The sequence below is a fragment of the Ammodytes marinus genome (genome assembly GCF_949987685.1).
Source record: "Ammodytes marinus genome assembly, chromosome: 24".
NCBI classification, from domain to species: domain Eukaryota; kingdom Metazoa; phylum Chordata; class Actinopteri; order Uranoscopiformes; family Ammodytidae; genus Ammodytes; species Ammodytes marinus.
In genome coordinates this window covers 5,771,657-5,798,336 of record NC_137228.1, presented here as the reverse complement: position 1 = coordinate 5,798,336, position 26,680 = coordinate 5,771,657, and the positions used below count along the sequence as shown (strand labels likewise).

At 42.9% G+C, this 26,680-nt stretch overlaps 1 protein-coding gene across 2 annotated transcripts in view; it reads left to right on the top strand.

Annotated features, from left to right (window-relative positions):
• The window catches only part of LOC307269816 (E3 ubiquitin-protein ligase Midline-1-like), a 53,830-nt gene that overhangs the window by 9,960 nt on the left and 17,190 nt on the right, over nucleotides 1-26,680 (top strand). Inside the window, exons 1-2 of one of the 2 annotated variants that reach the window (XM_080052879.1) lie at nucleotides 10,372-10,604; nucleotides 21,321-22,108. In XM_080052879.1, coding sequence (XP_079909005.1) covers nucleotides 21,389-22,108 — 720 coding nt within the window. In that variant the 5' untranslated portion in view covers nucleotides 10,372-10,604; nucleotides 21,321-21,388. Of the gene's footprint in view, nucleotides 1-10,371; nucleotides 10,605-21,320; nucleotides 22,109-26,680 lie in introns of those variants that run through there. The other variant, XM_080052880.1, reaches the window with a different exon arrangement.

Genomic DNA, 26,680 nt, shown 5'->3' with positions numbered 1-26,680 from the left:
TTTTTCTCAAGTACTTTTATTCAGATGAATCAGATATTTTAACACATTCAAATGACTTTTGATGAGCTAATGTCACCTCTCATAGGATGTGAGTGTGAATGGTTTTCTCTCTATCTATTAGTGCTTTTGTCTCTGGTCTTACCACCCTATGCGCTGTACTGCATAAGCATTTAACAAGTGGCAAAACAAATTAGCAATTGGTAACAGTGATGTCTACGCGACAGGGCTGCATATCTGTTGCTTTGCTATTGCATCAGGCATCATTCATCAGAAGGAGCATTGATTACTATACTGTATGTTCTACTTCTGTCATTCAAAAGTTCAGACAAAAAGGGGACGTCATACAAAAATATCATTAAGCTCATCTTCAAAGGGTTTGAACCAATGTAACATACATTATTGAAGAGTTTAAGTCATACAAGTAAAACAGTCATTCATTTGTTTAGTTTTTTTTTCAATAAAGTGGTTGCAGGTTCCAGTGTTGGAATCCACAGATTTCTAAAAAAGGCGTTATCAAACTTAGATGGATGATTAAGAGCTATTAACACCTAGGAGCTCAAAATGCTTAATTAATAATTCAAACCATTAATGATCCAACCGAGACCATCACTTATTCCATTCATAATTCATTGCTTAGTCACCATGCCGTCACACCATGCAAAGCCTCCTCCCCACCTTCATACAAAATGCATGGACTTTTATTAGCGCTAGCTTCCACTTTTGATTCCTCTGACTGACTTTGTGCTCCATTTCATATAGTCATCTACATCCCTGGCTAGGATATGTGGTTCATTGTATGGCCATAGAAAAGACATAGACAGCCTTTTTATTCACTAGTGATGTGTTCTCAGCTCCCCACTTTTTTATGTGTGTGGACTCACCCAGTCAAAGGTGATGGCAGGACCATATATCAGATTTTTTTTCTCACTGCCATGTGGAGAATAGTTCATTAACAATTGCATTACATCTCACACACACGCACTTCCACACCCACACACATATACTGTGTGTATATATATATATGTATATATGTATGACATACACAGCAGGGAAGTCGGAGAGCCTGACTTTCGCTTATAACTTATTCATGTTTCACGCTGTCATTCGGCACACCTGGGTAAAGAGTAGAACATTTTCACCGTGGGGAGACTCATCTTAAGCAGCAGTACACTACTTTAAAATAACAGCTCACTCCTTTAACACCTTCACATAGCGTTTCCAATTACCTCCATCAGGGCTCCACATTGACTGAGTTGCACTTTATTTTGTAACCAATCTACGGTACAGTATTTATCAAGACATCCATGTGCCCACTGTATAAATATGGGTCCCGGCCAGAGCAGTTTAACGCGCCCCACACACATCCTGCGTCTACCTCTGGAGCGCGTCGCCTTACCTTACTGCTGCCTCTCTCGGACTTTTCTCGGACACACATGCAACGTCTCAGCAGCTGCTGCTGCTTGTTGGAAGTTTTATTTTGAAGGGGACACACCAGGAAATGGTGAAACTACAGCGAAAGCTGCCAGTATGAAGTCAATATGACTCTCAGCAGAGTATTTCAAAAATCACTTTACTGATTTATACGGGAGAGAGAGAGGGGGGTGTGGTCGGGGAAGAAGAAGGCCGTAGACACAGATAGAGCAACGGAAAACTGTTGCGCTCATCATGATCTTTTTTATTTCTTCACTATATTGGATCTCTATATGTGTCATTTATCCAAAAATGAAATGCCAGAACTAATTGAAAATTAGGTTTTGAATCCCTCGGATTTTGATTGCACAATTACATCGTGAAATAAAGGGATTATTTGCGTATACGACTGAGGGATGTTTTATTTTGAAATAAACACACCGGGTAAACGTGTAACTAGAGTGAATACTGCTGGTATGACTGTCAGCAGAGTATTTCTCTATCAGTTAAAGCACAGAGACGCGAGAGAGACGCGCTGCTCTCAGAAAAAAATAGGCGAGCCTCCTGAGGTGAAGGGGAGCGGCGCTGCAGACGTGCCTCCGACGCGCCTCAGCAGTGCGTCTGAGGTTGGATGTGTGCTCGCTCTACGTTGATTTCACAGTCTGTGACCAAAAGTCAGACGCAGACGCGAGGTAGACGCGCAGTAGAGGTAGGATGTGTGTGGGGCGCGTAAGGCTCTGTTGATTGAATCATTGGCACTGTATTGGAGAGATTCAACCTAAAAAGGCAAAATATGTGATGTAACTGCCAGTCTGCCCCTTCATGTTATTTCATGCGCAAAACAAATAATGACATTCTTTCTACTTGAGCTGCGTTTTATCCCAACTGGGGACATATTTGACAAATTGGGAATGTGACCAAGCTGTTTGTTCACATGCCAACGATGTTTGCTGTCCTTCATGAACTGTAGAAAGAAGAGTTATTGTACAATGTTCAGGGACAAATTAGGGAGGTGATTGGGTGCAAAATACCATCAGAGCATGGAGGTACTGTACGTCATTGCTACTAATTGGTGGGTCACACACCACGGACATAACTTGGATTTCAGTTTGACAAACTGTCTGTTATATGTCCCACCGTACCTCAGAGGGGAATGGGGGGACACGCATTATGATATCCCTTACTGCCAAAACACATTGAGATTTTCCTTTTACCCTGGGCTCAAAAGGAAGACGAGTGAAGAGCATTTCCTCTGCCTCATGACACTCTCATTTCACCCGATACAAGATGACAGCTTTACTGCACTCTGAGTGAGAATTTTAAAAGATAATGTAGGCCTAGGCAGAGACGCCTGAAATAGCACATTAGCTCAAAGACAAACTCAGCTGTGTGTGACAGCGACCGCCCGAGAGCCGCTTGATGCTCGTAGGAATTGGTGCATGATATCCGGGTAATTATTATATGCAGACGATGTGCATTTGACTGTTGTTAAAAGGTCCACCTAAAGTCTTTATAGCAATTGATTGGGATTGTTGAATGGTTCTACAGGTTAGGTTTAATAATCTCATCCCCTTTTTCACTGTTTTGAAATCCACCCTGATTAGAAAATGTATTTTTCCGAGCGAGTAGCATGCTGAATGATTCCTTAAGATGGTTCCATGTTGATGCTTCGATGCAATCTGCTCACAATGTTCCAGCATTGTTTAGCAATGGTTGGCAGGCCTTTGTTCACTTTTCAAGCGGCCACATCACTGTTCAAAATGCACTTCATTAACTACAACAGCAAGTGAATGCACATCTGTTCACATGGCTTGAACATTCTGCGCCGATGCTGACTTCAGACCAGTAGTATTTCAAGCTATCGGTTGTCCAAATTCTCAGTTTCTGTTCAGTACAAAACTAGCCCATGTAAACACTTCAAATAAGGTTAAAAGCTTAGCAGGCTATTATCTGTGACTAAATTGTCAAATTGGGATTACATCTGGTCTTTTACAAAGCTTTACACAAAGAATTAATGTACTTATGCATCATGGCTAAACTGACAACAGCGCTATCAGACGTCAGAAAAGCTTCTGATTCAGTCAGCGACAATAGTGTTACAGTGTTGTCTGTAGTATTATACTAGAAAAACATTTAAATTGATAAATGAGCTTTTGTTTACTTTGAAAATACTATTTATCTGAGAATAAGTTAATTGAACTCAAATTAAACGATCCTACCATCTTCTTTTTTTGAAGGTTCAAGAATTCATCACTAGCTCTCTCTGGAAGCGTGTGCTTGTTTTTCAGATGACATTTATGCTAATGCGGCAATGTATTTCTCCTGATACATTTTAAATGATTTAGAGTCAGTTATCTTTGGTGGTTTGTCAGCGTGTGCCAGCTGGCTTGTTGCTTTGGGTTGAGGGCGAGGACGAGAGGACGTGACTCCTTCGATGACAGTTTGAGGACACATTGGTGCCCACTGACAGCTAATGATGATGCTGCCTGACACCCGTACTAGTGTGTGTGTGTGTGTGTATGTGTGTGTGAGGGTGCGCTTGTGTGCGCGCTTGCCTTAGTCCATTTGTGTGTATGCGTTGATGCTAATCTATACTATGCCCTTCGCATGCACGGATCTGTGGGTTTGCTTTTGGGCATTTATGTGTTGGACTGTGTATGGGCATATTTCCATTAGCCCTGGATGATGCTGCATAGAATTTCTTTGTTGTGACAAAGAATGACCTTGAGCAGTTGTAGAGAGCTGCTGGGTGAATGTGTCAGAATCAGGCAATGGATCTAGAAATGTGTGGTGTTTTCTCCATGCATAATGTATGAAAGCGTGACTGGATGTGTCCAGCTTTATCCAAAATCTGTCAAGGAACTATGCATTGTCTTGCATGATTTTGTTTTTATCGCATGCGTTTTGATGTCATAGTTGAAAGATGCTAGCAGGGTAAATCTGTTCACAATGGCTGTTGATACAGAGTTGATTATGGCTCACTCTGACCTCAGCTGCCTGTTTTGTGTTCCTTGTTGTGAGACTCGCATGCGGTGATGAATCAAAATATTTCCGAGGGTCAGCCGACCTCTCTTGGACTATATGACTCACGGTGACGTTGAGAGTAATGTGCGCACTGTCTCGTAACCTTTTTATAGAGAACGGCCCCACTCTCCAACTGCCTGAGTGAGTGTGAGTCAGGTTTTACTTTCAGTTCACATAGACACGATTGCACACACAGTCACCTCAGGATTCCTTCTTTTCCCCCTGGAGTCTGCCACATAGTAAATGTGTGATTACCTGTGCAAATGAATACCCTTATTTCATAGCGGGCATTTTTAAAGGGCAATTCCACCCAAACGTTCCTTCAACTTGATTCTCTGCCCACTATTCATGCCAAAAATATCCATTTCAGAGGAAGCTGTGCAGCTACATTTAAAGATTTAGTGTGTAACTTTTCCTTGTGAATGAACGTTTGTTACATTCAAGCCATCGCCAAATGACTCGACACAAAGTTGATTAAGCCTATCAGCTCCACAAAACAAATTCTGTATTTCAGTATGGCAGTGTTTACAAACTGGTGTCGCCCCTGACACTGGCTCAGAAAAAACCCATGAAGCGCCCAAGAAATGTTTCAGTTATTGATTCTGCTGCTTGAAAAACACCTGGATTTACAGCAGAATGTCTAAAATCCATGTGCGACCACCGGAAGGCTTACCTCATGTAGATTCCCCATAATTCCTCATGGGGGCAACATAAATAACGCACTATATAGCGTTCACATTTATCACTTAGACTTCATTATCTCCTGAATTCTCCACCCCTCCTCCCTGCACATCTCTCTTAATCTGTCTATCTTTCTTGCTCCTACTCCCAGTCCCTCCTGTTTTAAAATCTGTTTCCAGGGCTTTGGCTATATATTACTTTCTCTGATACGATCGCTTCATTCAATGAGGTCACTTGACAGAGACGGATAGCTCACTATTCTGAAAACACAGAACACAGCAATGGCTTCCCTACCTCCCTTATACCTTCTAATCCCAAACTGTGCTTTAAAGCAGCTGTTGTGTATCTCTGCTAGGCTGGTACCAGCTGTAACCCCCATCACTGATTGAAACCAGCGCCTCACCGCCCGCCTGAGGAGTAGCTTAGAAAGGCCATAGGTCGCTTTGAGGGGAAATGTGTTTGGCATTTTCCCCAAAGAGGTTCCTTAGCTGTGACTACTATACCCTAGACCTAGTTGTTTCATAAAAAAGATCACACAAACACAATGTTTTGGGGCCCTCAGAAGCAAAGTTATGTAAGAGCAGCTCTACAGAATATATATCTCCCAGCTTCCCTTGAGTCATGCAATATGAGTGCATATCTAATGTACTGTCCAAGGTAGTGATCAGTGACTGGGGAGGTTTTAAGACTCTGTCTATCGGAGTCATAAAGAGGCCTCTGGAGGATAATATGCTAATGGTACTTGTGTGTGTGTGTGTGTGTGTGTGTGTGTGTGTGTGTGTATGTTCAGATTTGACTATGCTTGGCAAGTAATTTTGAATAACAAATATAACATGATGTATCTTTGCCTAGCATTTATTTAATCTGGGATGTTGACTATAAGACCTATTAAACAGTGTTGTTGTCACGTGTCTGCACATATGTGTGCTACAAATCCTACAAATCCCAGACTCCCCACCGCGCATATGCCCTCTGAAAGGTCTTGGTCATAACCCTGTCGCGCTTCATCCCCCGTAATGGGTCTCACCCTCAAGAGGGGAGACAGACTGCGCCGCATTCCACTCATTCCTTGGTCGTAAAAAAACCCAGGACCACTTTAAATTCAGAGAGTGGCCATGGGAAGGTCCGAAATCAAAGGCAAGCGGTCGAGTCAAACGTTGTCCATGTGATGTGTTTTAAAAAAAGTAAACAGCAGTAATCATAAAAACTTATTTAAAGATGTTGATTTTACATCTCATAGCTGAGCCCTTTATGTCGGTGTCTCTTCTCTCTGCATGCAGTCTTTTGTGCCAGGATAAGTTGCAGAATGAACCTCAGTAAAATGTTGTCAAGGTCTGCCAAATAACTGCATCGTATATTATGAAAACCTCATGTGATAGTCACTCAAGAGCACAAAACAACGGCCTTATAGCAGACCTACAATTGACACAAGCCCTTGTATTGATTTTTTTCTTTCACCCAGTGTGCGACCTTGAGCGTGTCTTTGTGTATTCTAGTTATATCGTTTAAGAGTCGTGTGCATAAACATATCGTACACGTGTCCATTGTGCCTGAGACAAAATGAGTCATTTCGATTCTAAACTCAATGCCCTCCATCTCAATGACATTTGAAGCACAATTGAAATATCCCCAGGGGCATGATGGGAACATACTGTATAGTTCAAGGTGAAAACAGCCACCCAGACTCTGCAGTATTGGGGTAGAGGTCGCTCGGCGAAGCTGCAGGCATCGACATTTTCTGCTGAGAAACAGACAGAATGACTGGAGCGTCCGTTTGTCTATGTGCTTTTAATTCTAAAGAGTGCTGTTGGATAGCTTCCAAGGGCAAAAGTAACTACAGTAACTGACACACAGATATGCAGTACATCTGTATTCTCCATACGTGTCTCTATGTAGTTGAAAAAACATGATGACAAGTAGCCTACAATACTTATTCCTTTGTGTGGATTTTGTCGTTTGTATTTGCAGTGCTGTCTGTCTGTCAATTTAATTAATTCGTTACATGAATTATTTTCTTGTCTATTTGCATCTGAACCGCTCTCAAAGTCACCATATAGTCTGCATTAAAACGCTGACTAAGAGCAGGGCTTGGTGAATGGTCAAACATTGACTGATACCCCATCCCCTCCCCCCCTCTCTCTCTCCACATCTTTCCCACATCAAAAATGGAGGGAAAAAGCGCTTCTACAATCCAACATTCACGCCAACCTTATGTAGCATTTGGCCAGTTGTGTGGACCAAATCGCAAGCGATCCCCAAACTAATACTGCCTTACAGGAAACACTGTCTGAAAGTGTGTGCCATTATCCACATATTTAATCGATTGTTCAAAATGCAAGCTAAAACTAAAGCAAATGTGTCCATGAATTCTGCCATTTAGCTATCTATCAATTGATCCTGTTAGAGGACTCCTAAGTTCTGCTGGATTTAAAAGAGATGATTTAAGAGATCGCTTTGAAAGGGGAGCTAATCTAGAAGCCTTGACATGGCCAATTATGTATGTCTTTTGACCTGAGACATAGCCTATATACTGATTTCACAACTTAACTCCATTTTACTTAGTGTAGAGAGTGGTAGAACTGTAGAATTGTTTGTGCCTTGGTTTCCCTTTTTGCTGTGGTGGGGGAAAATGTTCATGTCTTGGTGGACTGGTAGAGCACTTGAATAGTTAATGGTCTCTGCTCTTGCCGGGAACTGATCGGAGATGGAAACAATCTTTTTTTGTCCTCATTCCAGAAGAACATTCTTCAGCAGAAAGCCTCACCTCGACTGGTCCCCTTCCAACCGCCAGTATACCACACACACACACGCACATGCACACGCACACGCACACACACACACACACACACACACACACACGCACGCACGCACGCACGCACGCACGCACGCACGCACGCACGCACGCACGCACACACACACACACACACACACACACACACACACACACACACACACACACACACACAGCGCAGTTAATATAAACAATCAAAATGAATCTTCTATTGCATCATAACACACATTTTTTTGTGTTAGGTTTTAACGTAACTCATCCCCATTAACCATTGGGCTTTGCAAATTTGTCTCAATGTCGAAACTCTTCACCGAATTCACCCCAAAAGCACTTTTTAATTGACCTTTCGGGAATTCCAAAACACCTTATCCAATTTATATTTTCAGTCAGCGCTTGGCATTTCAGTGGTGCGTGCAGTTTTGGACATGCTTTTCTGGCGCTTATCAGACCCAAACAAACAGTTTTTCAATTGATGCACAGGATGGAATTAAAGCCATTACATTTGTTAAAATAAGAGCCATGTTCTAGACTCTACAGGACCAACTCCCCTCACTGGCAAAACGTTAGGGATTATTGGGGATCTAGCTACCAATGAGATGCCAGCTTTGAAAGCCTGCACATCACATGGACTGTAAAAGCCTAATGGTTTGGGCTGATGATTTTTTTATTTTTTTTGGCTTCATGCTGTTTTCCATTATGCAGAATAGCCTGGACTAAAGAGCACACCATTTAAAAGTGTCTGAGACATGATGGCCAGCAGGTATGGTTTTACAATGAGACAGCTGAAGAATGCTGAAGCTTGATCAAATATGTGCACAGTTATGGCAGTGCAGTGTGCCTCTTTGTGTGGGAGGCTACATCACTGACTTGCATCTTGGAGATTAATTTAAGCTGCTTTGCTCGTGGGCTGCTTAAAAAAAAACGGGGGTTGTTTTTATGGGTATAGCAGCCAAAACCACTGAAGTTTCAAGGTAGAGAGAGAGAGAGAGAGAGAGAGAGAGAGAGAGAGAGAGAGAGAGAGAGACAACAGGGAGACGTTTGAATAAATATTGCAGAGGGTGAATTGCAGATGAGGACATGTTATGGATGCAAAAGTCGATGAGTCTGAAATGTGCTAAAAGTTGGTTCACACCAATTCACAAATACTGGCCTCTATTTACCTCAACCGCACAGAGTTCTTAACTTAAAAAAAGGCTGTAACAAGACATTCAATTATATATTTCCTGATTTGTTTCCATGTTATATTGCTGCTTTAAGTTGATAGTGTTAAAATGAGATGGATTGGAGAGATTCCACACGTTTACGACCTGGGCATTCATGTCAGGCTTAAAGTACAGGCAATATATAACACTCTATCCATTAGGTTTCAGTTTAATTACTTTGAAAGATGGCCTTTGGCTAATGTGAGGCATCCATCTTTGTTTGGTTTTCAAAGCACTTCCATAGCAAGTGCCAAGTCGGATATTAGTGCCCCAGCTGTAAATACGACTAGGATGTTGCTGGATAACATTTTATAATTTGATAACTCTGATATGACATGAATGCAACTATGCTTCTGTCAATGAATATGTCAAGGGCAGAGTCCCGTACTTTATTGTTCGGCTAAAAACATTTTCAGAAGGGACCAAAACAGCAACAAAGTAGAAATTATTAGAATGATAAAATAAAACAGACAAACCAAGCAGGCACTCCCATCTGTTTGCATTGATGTTAGTGCAGATGTGATTACGTAAGCCTTCTGTTCATAAGCCGTCCGTTCAATGAAATTGTCCCACACTGAAAACGGATGTCACTTTACCACTGTATGTATAATAAATAATGAGCAAAGTAATTATGAACTATGTAAAGAGTGTACAAGAGTTGCAACTTTGCAGGAAAAAGGTTCAACAAATAGAGATTGCAACAATACAGGATATTCATTTTATCAGTCATATCAGCTTTCATTGAAGTGAATGGGATCAGGTCGTAGGTGTAATGGGACAGCCTACTCAAAGCAAAGCATAACTTGGCTTTGGATTGCCTTGCCTGTGTGGTTTGCACAAGTCCACATATGTGTTTGCATTCAAGCAGAGCACATAAGCAAAGGCAAGCAGACATGCACCCGCACTTACTCACTCACAGAATGTCTGTATGACACATCGGACTGCAAATTCATACTAGCAGCACGCAGGCTGGCCCCAGAAGCCCACCCCTGGTTGGTTTTTAGTGATTGGCCTACTTAGAGGCAGGGGCAGCCCACTGGCAGATTTTGAATACAGGAAAACAGAGGGAGAGAGAGGGAGGGATGGACAGAGAGGAGGAGGAGGGGATAGAGAGAGGGGGGCGGTGCACTAGTTTGTCCCTGCTCTCTCTCTCTCTCTCCCTCTCTCTCTCTCTCTCTCTCTCTCTCTCTCTCTCTCTCTCTCTGTTCCGGGTCAGGATGGAAAGGCTTACCCACAGGCAGGCAGGGGAGGAAACATGTCAAGAGAGGTGATGACACAGCCACGGAGACGTACTCACATCCTCGCTTGACTCGCAAGACTGTGTGCCACTTCTGCCGCTATACCTCCGCCAACACTGCTGCTGCTGCTGTTAACTGCATCCAACAGAAGAAAGAGAGAGAGAGAGAGCCAAAGATCCATTATCTCCCTACCTCTCTCTCTCTCACTCTTCTTTTTTCACTTTGTTGGTGGATGATGGGATTTTAATCATGTGGAAGGTAAGAGGGGATGAAGAGAAGGAAGAAAGGAGTGAATGTTTTTCTTTCCCTGATGCATATTGTATAAAGGAGGGCTTGTCTCAAAGGGGAGTTGCTGTTAGTCTTTAGTTTACTTAAGTATTTGAGTCCCCTGGGGCTTTCCCCTGCATGCTCTCTCTCCTCACCCTTACATCTCAGGCCCGCTTGCATACTGTATTTTATTATACAGAGAGCGTCAGCATTACTGGAATGATAATGATAGAGCGGTGGCTTTGGGTATTGAGCCAATGAGTGCTGTGTGGAGCCGTCTGTATCGTCTGGGAGAAAACTTTAGCCCAAAACAGTTGCTGGATTTACCAAGGATTCTGTTTTTACTATGGCATCTCTATGATTATTAATGAGTTGTTCATTCATAATTGCTTTAAATATGCCATTCTTTGATTTCTGGAACTTTCATGTAGAGTTTTTATTTTGTCATGTTCAGATTCTAAAATGTGCCAAAAACCTTGAGAAATGCAGACAGGTGTAAATAGTTAATTTGAAAATGTGATGATTCAAATCTGACATTTAAGACCTCTTTTGAATACTGTGTGACAACTGAATATTGACCAACAAAGCACATTGTGTGTGTGTGTGTGTGTGTGTGTGCGCGTGTGTGTGTGTGTGTGTGTGTGTGTGTGTGTGTGTGTGTGTGTGCGTGTGTGGGGGGGGGGGGGGCTTATACGTAGCATGTGAGAGTCTGTTTTGTTTGACCCAATTTTTGGTGGTCGCTTATGCATAAAGACAGGAGACAGCGCTTGGAGCGATGCTTAAAAGTGTGTATGTGTGTGTGTTTCTGTGTGCGTGCTTGTGTGCAGTACGAGTGTGCTTTAAAAGGTCCCAAATGTTTGGGGTTTCATGCACTTAAGAGCGAGGCAGTTTGACAGTATAATTTAACAGCTGTAGGGGAGTGGAGACATTTGGCTGGATGGCCCTTTTTTAAATTTTTTCCCTTTTTGGTGAGCGTATTTGAATGCAACACATCGCTATGGTTGTACATCTAAACTCAGGTCATTCAGTGTGTGTGTGTGTGTGTGTGTGTGTGTGTGTGTTTTATGACCCTCCCAGAGGTCGTGTTATTGGATTTCACAGCATCTCCTGTGCGCCCAAGCGTGCTTAGTACGTACAGTGTCTGGGCATGTGTGTTTGTGAGTTGGGCATGTGTCCTGTGCGTGCCAAAAGCATGTGTATCAGTGTTTGTGTGTGTGTGTGTGTGTGTGTGTGACAGCTGGCTTGCAACAGGCTCAGTGCCACTACCCCTGATCCTTCTCACCTGCTCCCTGTCACACAGATCAAGGAAATCCAGGGTCCGTGTTTGATCTGCCACACAATGGGACTGGTGAGGAAGGAAGTGGACTGTACTGGAAATGCAGTTGTGTGCCACTGCCAGCTTCCTCACATTTTAGTCCTAAAAAACCCTACATTTTTCTTCAACATTTTGCTAGGAAATGATCAGATGTGAACTACAGTGGATATCAAGTTGGTTGTGCTTAAAAAAAACTAAACAAAAGTTACATTTACTTCTCTTGTGGATAAGTTGTCTGTCTGCCATATTTGACAAATAGTGTCTGACTAAGGACTGTCTGAACAGTGTTTTGTAGTCGTCCCGATATAGCAACAATGCTATGTATTGTTTCTTTTCCTGTTTCCCCTTGTAGTGGCATTGTCAGCCTTGGCGGGGTTCAAGCAGAAAAGCATCTTGTCTCTCTCAAAAAAAAACCTGAATAAGATTGACTGTGGGAAACCTTGGAGACATAAATAAAGCGCAGGCAGGCAGTATTGTCGTTTCTTTTTTTTCTTCCCCGGTTGTGTGGGGTAGAACACCTGTCAGTTTGTTTCAACTTAGCGCGAGAGAAAACAACAAAGAAGTCGCTTTATGTCTTTGGAAACAAAGAAAATGTGTTCAGGAGAAGTTAGTCACTAGTTGTTGATAGCACGTCGCCCACCAAAAATATCCTGTTCATGTCAACCAGCGCATAGCTTAATATGGGGAGGGATAATTCATGAGACTCTTATCTCTCTTCCTAATTGGGTAATTCAATCTTCAAAGCCTCAGCAGTCTCCCCTATTCAGTCGCTGGAGGGGCTAACTGCTAATTGCTATCTAAACATCCTTCAGAAAGGACAAAGACAGACTAGAAGACTTTTCCTTCACTCATTACCGACCTCACCACCTCCCACCCTTCCTATTTCCGCCCGACTTCAGTAGTGCATCCCATCCACCCCAGTGCGTTCTTTAATGGCCAAAACGTACAAGATGAGAGTGCAAGGTTGCCATGGGAACTCGTGACAATGAACACAAGCTGTGGAGGGAGATTTAGCAGCCTGTGGAAATGCTGTGGAGAAGATAAATAGTTCCTCTTACTCTACCAAAACTTCAGATTTGAACTATATAGTTGTCAATTTGTAGCCTGGCTCCGCCCGCCCGACTACTTCCGGCCAAATTTCATTTTCCCTTCAGTAGTCAGTCTGGGTGTACAGCGCATTTCCCAGATTCTCCGGAGAATCTACAATCGTCCAATCAGCGAACAGAGCGAGTGGCTGAGAACGATGACGTCGAAGTCGCGCTACAGTTTCAGTTGAATGCTGCGTTCCTTTATACTCGGAAGAAGGAGATTTCCGACTTGGTAGTTCCGAGTTCCGACCTGTCTGTGTTCCAGTGCATCTGCTCGCGAAAGTATGGACGCCTAAAACCTTTCTCGTCCAAATAACTAAACGTTAGGCTCTAACAAGTTACTGTTGAAAGGTACCGGTAGATTCATAGACTACAATATGTAGTGAAGTCGGAAATTTCCGAGTTCCCCGTGCAACTGGAACGCACCGTCAGAAGCCGGCTCATGACACACGTGACGACCAAACGTGATGCGATTGGTTGGCTAATCCAGAGTGGCACTGGGCAGATCCAATAGCTTTAAACTTCGACGGACACCCGCCTCCAAGTGAGTGAACGTTTGCCAATTACAGCACTTCCAGACCTTCTGTACAAATGAAATGAAGTACGATGGTCTCGTTGGACCAGGCTAGTCAATTTGGCTCCACATGCCTTTTCCACCTTTCTTACTCAGTTATTTTAGACTTGAAGGGCAGTACAACAGCCAATTTTGTGTCACTAAACGCATACTCGGAGGCCCCTTACAATGTTGTTTTCTTTGAGTTCAGAGTGCTGAACAAATTGCATTGTATTTCAAACTACACCACAGCAAACATGTCATTTCAGAACTTGATTGCAGGGCTCACTTGTTCTAAGGCAAGGCGCCGCGACTAAAACTGTCCAGTGACAATAATGAATCACACTTTCAGAGTCTTTGTCAGCACTGCCTGGTTCACAGCTTTCCACAGGTGTGTGTGAAATGGCCAGGTTGTTGCTATTAAGTTGTCATTCTCTTCAGATAATGACTCGCGATTCGCCATTTGATATGCATCGAGGGGTTTGGTTTAATTTGCTGCAGGCCGGCATACATTTTTTTTGTTGAGATCACATAATTTTTAGGAATCTTGCCCATTCAAGAGGCCTCTCCCTCTCTCTCTCTCTCTCTCTCTCTCTCTCTCTCTCTGTGTCTCTCTCTCCCCCATAGGCCGTCATGTTTTTTTTTTGACAGTCCTTCCCTTCGCATCATGTCAGGTCTCACTTAGCTCAGCAATGTCGTCGCTCACTCTCCAAAAATGCAACAGTTCAAAAGCACATGTGTGATTGTGAGAGGCCCCATGTGCTTGGTGTTATGGCATCCAGTACCAAAGGTCATTCGAGACACGCTCGGGGTAAAACTGGGGTCACGTATGCAAAGACACAGGGATTTCTATCGTAAACAAGTCATGTGCACTAAGATGCTTCATGGAAAGGTGTTGTTTTTACATTTGCAGAACCTGCAGTTAGTTTACGGAACATATTTTCTTAGTATTGAATATTTCTATCATCATAAATCACCTGGCACCAAACGTATGACTAGAACATGTGGGCCCTGCTGCCGTAAACAACGACAGTGAACATGTAACTTTCAAGGTAGCTCTTTAAATTCAAGTGCAGGGTGGTCCAGGGATCAAATGTTCCTGTGAGGAAGGTTTTTTTATTCAGGTATGAGAATTTGCCTCAGACATTGTTCACTTCCCTGTTCCCTACAAAGTTACTTAATGCACCTTTAATTGTCAAGTATCTTGAAACAGAAAAAAATATTTGCTGCTCTATACCACACACACATCTCGATAAGAAGCAGGTTTTTGCAGTGAGCCCACCCTACTCTAATGCAGTTTCACAGTAGGAGCCGTTACGCTTTTGGATTTCACCCACTGGTGCTTTGTTCATACATGCATAGAGTAGCTTACCTCCTCTTAGCCGGCTCCCTGGGGCCCGCTTTCATGTTGAAATCATTTCATTATCCATTCGGAGCAATAATAATCTAGTTCTGTGGGGAATAACTTGTATTTAATCACTTTCATCTCCGCTTGGGAATCCTAAGCACATATTTTGAGGCAACTTTAGTGATTTATAAAACAACTGTGATCATGGTTTGGAGGCATTAACTAAATGTGTTGGGTCTTAAAAGGAAATGTAGCACATTCACTCATCAGTTAGTACTCGAGTTGGCCCTCCCATGGTAATACTATCTATTTCACAGCCGATGCAAGATTACATCGAGACATGGAAGGAAGTGATTCTCAATGTTTGAGTGTGATTTTTGCTTTAAAGATAAGGAATAAAAGTAACACAGAAGTAACCTTGAAGTAGAGCGTGTTCAGCTGTCAGTAACAGGCACTTTGAACAGTTGCACAGCAGTGTATTCCAGAACCGTGGAGCTTTATTCAAGCTACAATTAGCATTAACACATTGTTATACCAAGTATTGTGTGTGTGTGTGTGTGTCATGGGTGCAAAGATAATTCACCCTTATGAAATATGTCCTCGACAACACCAGACCTGTTTTTGTCCGCATAATCTCTGGCTCTCAAAAATCTAATCTAATATCACATGCGGCGCTGTGTCCAATCTGGGTCATTCACTCGCACGCACGCACACACACACACACACACACACACACACACACACACACACACACACACACACACACACACACACACACACACACACACACACACACACACACACACACACACACACACACACCACGATCACAAACGTCACCCTTTATCATTATCACTAATAGCCTCGGCATCCGCGTACTACGAGTAGCCAATCCTGTTAGGTGTGACTGGCCGCCACTGAACATGAAAGCCCGTGGTTGGTCACAGCCAGGGTGGTAGGAAGCGGATTAGGGATGATTGTGGCAGGGAGTCTGGAATCAGACAAAAGACGTTGTGTGTGCATGTGTGTGTGTGTGTGTGTGTGTGTGTGTGTGTGTGTGTGTGTGGGTGTGGGTGTGTGTGTGGGGCAACAGTTAGTCTTGTTAATTTGTTAAGAATCTTGAGAACGCAGACTTGTGCCGTACAGCGGAGAAAGAAGGGAATTTGGGAAGGAGGTGGAGTTGAGAGGAGATCTGAACGAGGGATATGGAGGGATGAGAGAGATTTTGAAATCAAATGTCTTTATTGAAATTGGCATCTAAAGCCCTTTTTTAATCGCATAGTAAAGTATGGACTTTTTGTAGCTTTAGCTCCAGGGCCTGTTTGTCAAGTATGCTTTTTCTCTCCCTCTCCCTCTCTCTTAATTGGACTCTCAGCACAAACACCTGCGAGCCAGTGTACTGTGGATTACAGAAACTGAATTTCTTCCAGCACTTGCACGGCAAGATTTATCACGTACTTCCTACAAGGCAGCGGCCAAGACTAATATTTAAGAAGGAAAAGCTGCAGAAAAATATTATGCCTTTGCTCTACATGGCGGGGGAAGCATGTCAGCACTCTTTCCCCCATGGCTGCATGTACAGCAAATGGATGAGGATACAATTTTCTTTTTGTGCAAAAAAAAAAAAAAATCAATTGGCAGGGGGAATTACAATTGTTCTCGCTGTCCTGGCGAGGCCGAGGGTTAATCTCTCATCGCGCCCTATCCCTTGCTTCTATGAAAGCAGATTATGCTTATTCAGAAACACAAATCCTATAAGGGGTGGAGGGATCTTTTAAAATGATTCGACAGATTGGACGGTGAACAAGGTCTCAAAAGGTTTATGTTAAAATATGAAGAGGTTGAGAATTTCTTAAAAAAATAAATAGAAAAAGGTAGAAGGTTTGTCTTTTAGAATTCACAAAAAGCCTCAATAATTAATTGTGTTTTTTCCCCACAAAAATGTGAATAATTGAGTGCTTGGTCCCTTTTTCTGCATGTCCCTGCTTTGAAATGATGTGATGCTTGTGTGGGCAAGACACATCTGCAATTAGCAGGGAACAGTTTCATTTTAGTGGTAAAAAATGACCAAATTCCATTTTCAAAGTCGTGGTATAACCTTCCCTTCTAGGTGCACTGTGCACATATTCCAGACCAATTGCCAAATTCTGACCAGTCAAGGGAAATTATTGGTCTGAAAACAAGGCTTAATGGATGTTGCAGGCAGATAGTCATATATGCTCAGCACCGGATTGGTTTGCCCTCTTTCGCTTGGATACGGCATTTCGCAGTGTGTTTGCTGTTTTCTGCCTCATAGTGGAGAGAGGATTGGGGCAGCACGGTCATACGCTTGCAAACACACTCACAGTGTATATGCTGATTATATGAGTCAGGTCAACAGTGATGACCTACTTCTTGGTCGCGCTCCGTCGACTGCCACGGATGCTCAACGTCAGCTAACAATGAACCCCTCCGCCCACGGGGTTAGATAGCTTTTGGCCGCTTACTATAATCATATTTTTTTTTTGTGATTTTAATTCACGTCATTTTCCATGAGTAATCTGGCAGTGGGATCGCTCCTTGTGTGGAGGAGTGTAACCTTTTAAGCTTAATTGATCAAACAATGGCACAGCTGAGATTTGAATTTTTTGCTGGAAAGCTAAAAACAGTAGTGAAATGAAAATCCACCGCTTGAAGCAGAGTTCAAAGAGGAGGACAGGACTTGGAGTTGAAACGTTGGAAAAAGCTAAACTGTGGGTAGATCCGCAGTTATCAACAATAACTAAGTATGTGTACCTCTCCTATTCTTTTCCCATTCCAAACAACATCGTAGCTCTTGTCGAATCAGTCATTTCTTTTTCAGAAAATGGGCCGAAAGAGCTCCCATGACAGCTTAAACTGTAAGTGATGGGGAATGCCTCAGCCTCCTCGGGACCAAAAGTTTATGCAAGATTCAGAAGCAGACTAGCACAGACTAGTGGGGGAGGGTGGGGGGGGGCTGAACCTAATATAAACAGGAGTAAGGAAGTTTAATTCCTGAAGTGCTTCATTAAGTGTGTTCACCATGAGCAGTGGTTTTATTATTAAAAGTGACGTTTTTCATTTTCTAGCGACTTAGCGCTAAAGGTTACCCCGATGGCATTTATGGATCACAGACAATATTGTTTCGGATTATTACAAATATATATATATATATAACCCACCGTACTTTGGAGAGTATGGCATCAGGGCAATGACATTTTAACCTCTCGAAATAGCACTGGAGCATTTTAGAATGACAGAAAACAGATGATGCAGGAATGTCAATCGAATTGTCCAACACTCAACTGACCACATCACACATGTCATTTGGAATTTAAAAAAAATTGGATTACGTGCTTAAAGAGATGTCATTTCTTCCTGTGGCATTGTATTGCTATAATCGCCCACGTGACTACACACACTGGTACGCTTTATTGTAAACTCTACTCCTTAGATTACCTTTTTGCAGCAATTGGGGTCAGTTTATGGTAGTGCCTTTTTGGATTACAGCCAGACCCCTTTAAAAGGTGTTTATAAATACATACTTGATGGCGCCATATGTTCTATAATGCTAAAATGCTATGCACACGGCAAACAGATGACCAGCTGAGGATGCAGTTCAGGGAATATATAATAACAGAGCATGTGAGATCAGGCTGTTATTTCATTTGAACATGACCGTGTTTGGCGGACTAAATACAACATACTTCTAGGATGAACTCAGGCAACTTTAACACTACGTCGGGTAACATTGGCTCGCTCTGCCAAAGTGTAAACCTTCTCGGGATCATTGCAAGTCTCTGTATCCAGAACTGGCTTTCACACAGTGGGGTAAATGCTACACAGATGTACCCTGAAATGTAAACCACTTCCATTCTAAACAATATAGTGTCAACCTGTATAAGGAAGGATTTTTAAAAAAAGGCAAGAAAATACATGTGTTTGTATGTATGGCGAGTATATGCAATCTATTCTAGTGTTCCGTCACTAACCCTTATTGCTTATGATGCAGAAGCTGCTGCAGGGAAAGGGAGGAGGAAGAGGAGAGGAGAGGAGAGTGGAGTGCAGGATAATTTCACTATTCCTTCAGCTTAGCATTGCCCCCCACTGAAGAGAATTGGTACTGACGTTTTGTCTGTAGTGCCAGCACAGAGGACTGGCCTTTCAATCACAGACACAGACACAGACACACACACACACACACACACACACACACACACACACACACACACACACACACACACACACACTTGACTTTAGTTTCTTCCCAATTTCCATACTCTGTTTCATCTTTCGGACTCAAATCTGGTTGGTCAATATGCCACCCTTCACTCTCTGCAAAGCACAGTGTACAGCACACCACACCACACCCCCACTCAAACCCACATACATTACTGCACAAGATTTATCTGCCTTAAGTAAAGAGTGCAATTTAAAAACACAGGCCATTGTATTTCACTTCCCATGTCAAAAACCTGAAAAAATATATTTGAACTGAAAGCAGTGGGTTAGGCGCAGACTCTTTACAGATGTCGATATTAACGTCATGTTTGATTTAACTGCTGGTCACCTCTAGTTTTGCCGTACATTTAGTATTGTCTTGGCATCATGCTGAATCACTTAAACCTGCATCAATTGTTTTTCTTGCCACTTGGGGGCGGTAATACAGCCAACTGTTTATCTGTCTATAACACCTGTTCCCATAGGTAGTGTTGTCTTTTGACCAAAAGGTTGGAGAACATCAGGATATACCTCATTTCTTTTGAGAACTCAACTTTTACTGCACTGAAAAAAGCATCCCTGGATATATTAACACCCGTGGGAGTCTCTTGGTTTCTTTTGAACGGCTGTGTGTCTGTTTGAGTGTGTTTGTGTGTGTGTGTATGTGTGTGTGTGTGTGTGTGTGTGTGTGTGATAATTTGCTGTATTTACAGTCCCTCCATTTATGCTTAATTTTTCTAAATGCATCTTTTTCTTTCTTATTCCGGAACAAGATAACAAAACTGCTTGACTATTTTTTTTTGGACCGTGCTTTTCCTTATCATCTATCCTTGTGATACATCTCTGCAGCAAATGGATGAAATATGGCCTCAAATATCACAGGCGACTTAGTTTATCTGCATCGCTGTTTTTGTTTTGTTTTGTTTTTTTTCAGACGATGAGAGGAAGCAACGTATAACGATGGCTAGAGATGAAGTGGGAGGGATAGTGAGAGTAGTAGTCCACTCAGATGCACACAGGCCCAAGCTCAGTAAACAGTGACATCTGCTGAAAGTAGAACACTGTAGAAGGGCTTTGGACTAAATGCCTTTCCTTCTTTAGAAAGAAAACTTGTTTTATTCTCATTATGATATGTTACGACTCAAATTAATATAAATCGTTCTGCATTATTGATTCCCATATTTTGTATTATTTGAGAAAAACACATTCTGCCTATGTCTGTTGCTTTCACTTCAATACCTTCACACACACAGAGAAAGGCAGTTTCAATACATTGATCCATTCTAATTGTCCTCTTTAATCTTTGATACTCTCCATTTGTGCCGGTCTTATCTATATTGTTTGCTTTGCTCCCGCAGTGATCAATTTTCTCAACATCACACTGATCCCATTTCCCCTCCAGGGATTTATACAAGTTTTAATGCTATTTGCAGCAGGTGCCAACAAAATAAATGACTTGTTTTATGAACAGCCCTCTGGCTAAATTCATTAACAAAGGAGGGGAATAAAAAAGAAAAACAACTTGCATGCAGCACTGCATTTTTAACTCAGTCAGAGGCTCAAAGTAAACTTTTGGACTGGCTGATTGGAAATCAAGATATCAAGATCCAAACCTTGCACACACACACAAACGTAGCTCTGAGTGTGTGTCAACAAACAAAGTCATAGCTCATATTTCAATTTCTCTGGGTTGTCAATATTGTGTCCCTTCGTAGTATTTTGTTTGAGAACCAATCTTTTTTCTCTGGGCACTTCTTCTTATCCTCTGAGGATGTTCTTATTGCAGAACCAATAGACAGAGGCAACAGCCCTGGGGTTTGTATTTTTTAGGCCGCCATACATTCCACGGCTTTGGAAGACCTTGAGTCTCGCTTCTTCTTAAATGGATCCGTCAAAAGTATTCTGTTTCGTCTTTGAGAGAGAGAAATTCCCTCACTTTCGGTTGTCACAGAGACTTAGAAAAATCTCGCACTTAACACTCTGCCATTATTTGAGTCCAGTCAGGGTCTGCTCCATTGAGATATAAGCCCTCTCCCAAAGAAAGCAGTGAGAAGTAAGCCGTTTCACACCATTTAATCACAAATCCCTGTGCTTTCCTTTCCAATTTCCCCTCTCTCTCTCTTTCCACTCTTCCTCCATCTATTTCCCCCCTTTCTCTCTCTCTGTCCACCGGCCTTTACAGACAGCTGAGCGGCTCTTCTGGATTTCGTTGACGCTGCGCCCGGTGTCTCCTGGCCTCCAGTGAGCAGGATGGACAGTCTGGAGTCAGAGCTGACGTGCCCAATCTGCCTGGAGCTCTTTGAAGACCCGCTGCTGCTGCCCTGCGCCCACAGCCTGTGCTTCGGCTGCGCCCACCGCATCCTCATCTCCCACTGCGCCACCAACGAGTCTGTTCACAGCATCGGCGCCTTCCAGTGCCCCACCTGTCGCTATGTCATCTCCCTGAGCCCCGAGCGTGGACTAGAGGGACTGAAGAGAAACGTAACCTTACAGAACATTATCGATAGAGTCCAGAGGGCCTCGTCTTCTGCAGGTCAACCACTACCGCTGCCCGCGCCCCACAGCGGGCCCAACTCCCCCAGCGAGGAAGGGACTAACCGATTGGCTCTGGTCCCCGTCAGCGCCGCCATGTCCAGCCCGGGCACGCCCCCCGAGCCCATCCAGTGCCAGTTCTGTGAGCAGGACCCGCCGCAGGACGCCGTTAAAACATGCGTGACCTGTGAGGTGTCGTACTGCGAGGAGTGCCTCCGGGCCACGCACCCTAACAAGAAGCCCTTCACCGGGCACCGGCTGATAGAGCCCATGCCCGACTCCCACCTCAGAGGCCTCCAGTGTCTGGAGCACGACGAGGAGAAGGTCAACATGTACTGTGTGACTGACGAGCAGCTCATCTGCTCCCTGTGCAAACTGGTGGGACGCCACAGGGACCACCAGGTGGCAGCACTGAGCGACCGCTATGAAAAACTCAAGGTAAGCAAGTGGATCATGTTTTGGGAATTTTGTTTTGTTGGTTTCTTTTCACATTTGCTTAATGTGAACAGTAAGGCTTTTGTGGAGTGCTTTTGCTTGTGAAAATGTAGAAAAAACAAACCTGAGCTCTTATTAGCCTGCAGCCTCTAACTACTGATATATCAAGGTCATAGCTGCACGCCCGCCATTATTTATCCAACACATATAATGGATTTTAAACATTCATTTTACGCTGCTCTGCAGTATGAGATTCCCCATTATCCTTACCCAGGTATCTAACTCAATTATCAAGTGAGATTTTATCAGCACAAGCTGGCTTATTATCTCTACGGAATAATTAAGCAATTAGTATAATCAGTGCAGCATGCCAGTGTGCCAGGAGGGTGTTCAGGGGCAGGCACACAGAGTGAATATGGGGAGTGTCATTAGTGACGAGGCATGGTGTCTGCTATGAGGTTGCAGGTTAACAAGCGCCAATTGCCTGCTGGGCGTAGGTGTCCTCAATGAAGCATGGCTATTAAGAGTGTGCTGGTAATGGAAGGTGCTTGGATGTTTGTTACATAAGAGCTCATTCAGAAGGAAATGTTACTCTGTGTGTCCACAGGATGCTGCTCTCCTTATCATACAACAGATTTTACCTTGGATGATATTGCACTTTTCTTAAAGAGTGACTCTTTTGATTTTGGATTGCACATTCTAAGAACAGTTTGGGGGGAAAAGCAGGGAAAAGTAAGGAAAAAAGGTGAACTTATAAGAACAAAGAGCTGGAATATATTGAATTTAGGTCCATAGTTTTGTCAAGCTCCAAAAATTCCACATGCTACTTGACATGGGGTCAACTAGCAGTGATATATTGTTATTTTAATGTGAAGCATTTTAAAATCACCACAACACTCAACTCTCCCTAGGTGCCAGTGTAAGCTGGCTGGCACACAGCAATACGAACAATCGTATCTCTTGATGCCGTGTTATGTAAGCCCTGACATGCAGCAGATGTGGCTCTATTGTCATCAACTGGGTTTCAACAAATGCCTAAGGTTTTTTCAACTCATCCGAAAATATATATATATATATATAAAACAAAATGCTCATTATAGCGCAGACAATTCATCAAATCTTCTACAAAGTGCTGCTTACCAAGGAAAAATGTAGCACTCAGCGTACTCAGAAAGTCTTCATACACTTTGATACGCATCTTTACATAGAATTCTCTGGTGTGAGAAACAGGTTTTTCCTTTTACCAGAGGTCTGAAACACATTATCAAGTGTGAAGTAGTCAGTGCTAGGTCCTCAGAGAGATGGCAAGCTTCTGGAGATAACTGCTTCCAAGTTTTTGTCCACTGAAGAAATATGACACTTCAAATATTACCGCTCCATGATGGAGTACAGTAGAAAAACACCATAAACCATATTTCCTAGAAAGGGTTGAGAAAAACATAGCTTCTCTATAATTTTGAATGAAGCCCCAAATTACCCCTCTATTATCAAGAGCCCTTATTCTTTCAAACCATTTAACCTACCAATGAATGTACCCTTAATGAGCAGGAAAGCTCTCTGTACTGCCAGTGTAATGCTACTCTTTCACTCTCTTGCCCTCCATTCACTCAGAGAGAGAACATAGCACACCCAGGGTCAGTGCACACATACCGGCTATCATACAGACCAATTATCTGTTAGAGAGCAAGAAAACAAAGCAATGGACATCGCTGCAACCGACAACCATAATGCCTCTTGCATGGATCGTAACAAGCAATACGTGAGATACTGGGCATCTCTGTTGTGTAAAGGTTGCATGAGAGGGTTAAATGTGTGAATGCAAGTTGCATGTGGTTCACCCTTCGTTAAGCGCTGTAAGTTTGAATTGAAATGAATTGCCGGAGGTTTTCCGTGTGCACACTTGTTCCTCGGTGGCTTCTTTACAACATGAGCTGCTGAACACAAACATAGGTAGTTTCAACATTTGTTCTGTAGGACTTGGTTAAAGAGGACCTATTATACTACTTTTCTGGTCTTAATTTCTTGTTTTACACTGCTATAGAGCAACCTGACACGAATCACATCACAAAAAACTATGTAGATTTTCGGGAAGCTCTTTCTCTTATTTTGGCGATCCAGCACGTCCTGTCAACACTTGAGTGTGTGTGCTTTGGCAATCTCCGCTCCCTCCGCCTGTGCATCGGCCATCTCCGCTACCCTCCCCCCCTCCTGCAAACCCCACTCCGTTGTGATTGGTTACCTTCCTTCCGGAACACTTTCAGTGGCGGGAAGCGCGAGCATGGACCTATAAGGGCGCGAGGCAGACGCGAGGCAGACGCGAACAGGGAAGTGACAGCATTACCATACATGGAAACATCCGCGTGGTGACTTCACAAAGTTACATGCGACGTCACAAAGTTACAAAGGGTAGACCGCTTTGAACACGTGACTTCTCGACTGGCTAGAATAGTGTTTAGTGCTCGGCACAGACACCCCAGACGGTCAGCAGGGAATACGTCGAAATGCATGTAAGTCATTATTTGATAATTTAGTATGGTTAAGCATGACTATGAATCATCATAACAACGTTTATAGGTCATAAAAGTCAAAAAGCATCATAGGTCCTCTTTAAGTGAAATTCTGGCTGCAATACTTTGCTTTATATAAAACAATAATTAAATAAACCATTTGCGTGCTGCCGTCTGCCACTGTACCTTGTAAAGACAGTGACAGCAGATGGGGAAAACAAAGCACGTATGACTGCTTCATTGCCTCATTTCGAACACGCTCCCTTCTCTCTCTGTCCCTCTCACGCGCTGACACACAAAATAGGCCTCTGGTGTGACAAAAGTTAGAGGGGGATTTGGAAAAACCTGTTAAGCCCTAGCGCCAGACAGCTGGCACATGGCGTGAGTTTAGGGCAAACCCCGGGCTAAGACCCCATTAACCCTGGGGATACCCCCTAACAAAATCTGGCTACAGCTTAAGGATAATATACCACATCAACATTTATTATTGTCTAATTTATCTATTTGCTTTTATCCCTTTTGGGGATTCAATCACCATTGATCACTTTTTTAAAAAGGCTTTTTTTTAATCTTTATCTTATTTTTGTCTTGTGTTGGCAGATGGGTGTTATCATCACTAAGGTCTATTTAAGTGCAGTGGCTATGTGACAGCATACAATATACAACATCAGTGAAGATATAGGCAAAATTGACTTAACAAGACAAACATATCCGCTTGTTTTTTTTAGTTTCATTACTGACTGACTTGTTTTGCTGCTTCCTCAATAACAACAAGGCTTTTAAATATATCTCAATCCTCCGGCGAAATGGAGTTCCGAGTAGAAAGCAGAGTTCTGTGCATGTCGGTTCACTTGAGCTTAATTCATTTCAGTAATATAAAAAAAAATATCTGTGCGTGGCAGCATAGGCTGGCACACACATACACAGACGCACACAGACGCACACGCACACGCACACACACACACACACAGTAAAAGCATGCAGTCAACCCACACAGTACCGAAGCAAACATATCTTGACAGCCACCCCATCTTTAATTATTATGATTATGTAACATGCACATGTTAAAAGCTAATGCAATCCTCTTAACTCTTTAGACAAAAAAAAATATGTCAGTTTTCATTGAAATAATCCCTCAACTTGAATAATTGTAGTACGTGTTTTTTCAAACGTTACACTAAATCAAGTTGAAACTTTTATTTTTTGAGGCTAATGGGTATTTTTAAACTTCCGTCAAATTAAGAACATTAAATTGAGGTGTGGATCCAAGTGAATTAGAACAACCCAAGTGCTGCCGTGCAATATTTATGCTGAACAAGAGGCCTGATTTTTTATTCATAAAGCCAGAAAACTTGGGGGGGGGTAAAAGTTCTTGAATGAGGGCAAGCAGCACAGGCACGAAAGCCTCAAATGCTTAAACATTGACATACTTTAGATGTTCCAGACAGTCCTCTTTACCCCCCCCCCCCCCACCCCCCCCCCCCACTCGCTCAGATATAATGTTTTCTTTCATTTTGGAGATGGACAAGTTTAAACTATTTTGGTCGTCCGTATTTTCCGGACCATTTCCTTCATATCACTTCTTGCCCTGATCTGCCCAAATTTGAGATATCCCCCACTCGACACAAGTGAGAGAGAGAGAGAGAGAGAGAGAGAGAGAGAGAGAGAGAGAGAGAGAGAGAGAGAAGAATATCAGATGATTGGAATAGTTTTTTTTTTTTTTTCTGGCAGCGGTTGTGTGTCTGATAAAGAGCCGTGGAGGTTATTGTGGAAACACCCATCCTTTTTACAGAGATAAAATGACCCCCCCCCCTCCCCCCCGTCACAGGAAAAAAGGCGTGTGGAAGTCCTTGGCTCTGGGTCAGTAGAGAAAGCACCTTGAGGATAAAATATGTGGCTGTGTGTGTGTGTGTGTGTGTGTGTGTGTGTGTGTGTGTGTGTGTGTGTGTTTGTATAGCTTAAGTTTCAAATCATAGGTTTGTTTGTGTTGATGTAGTGATCCATTTGGTCGAATCAGCTGCACCCTAATGAGACAGAAGACACTTTGGGTTGTCGAGGGCCAACATAC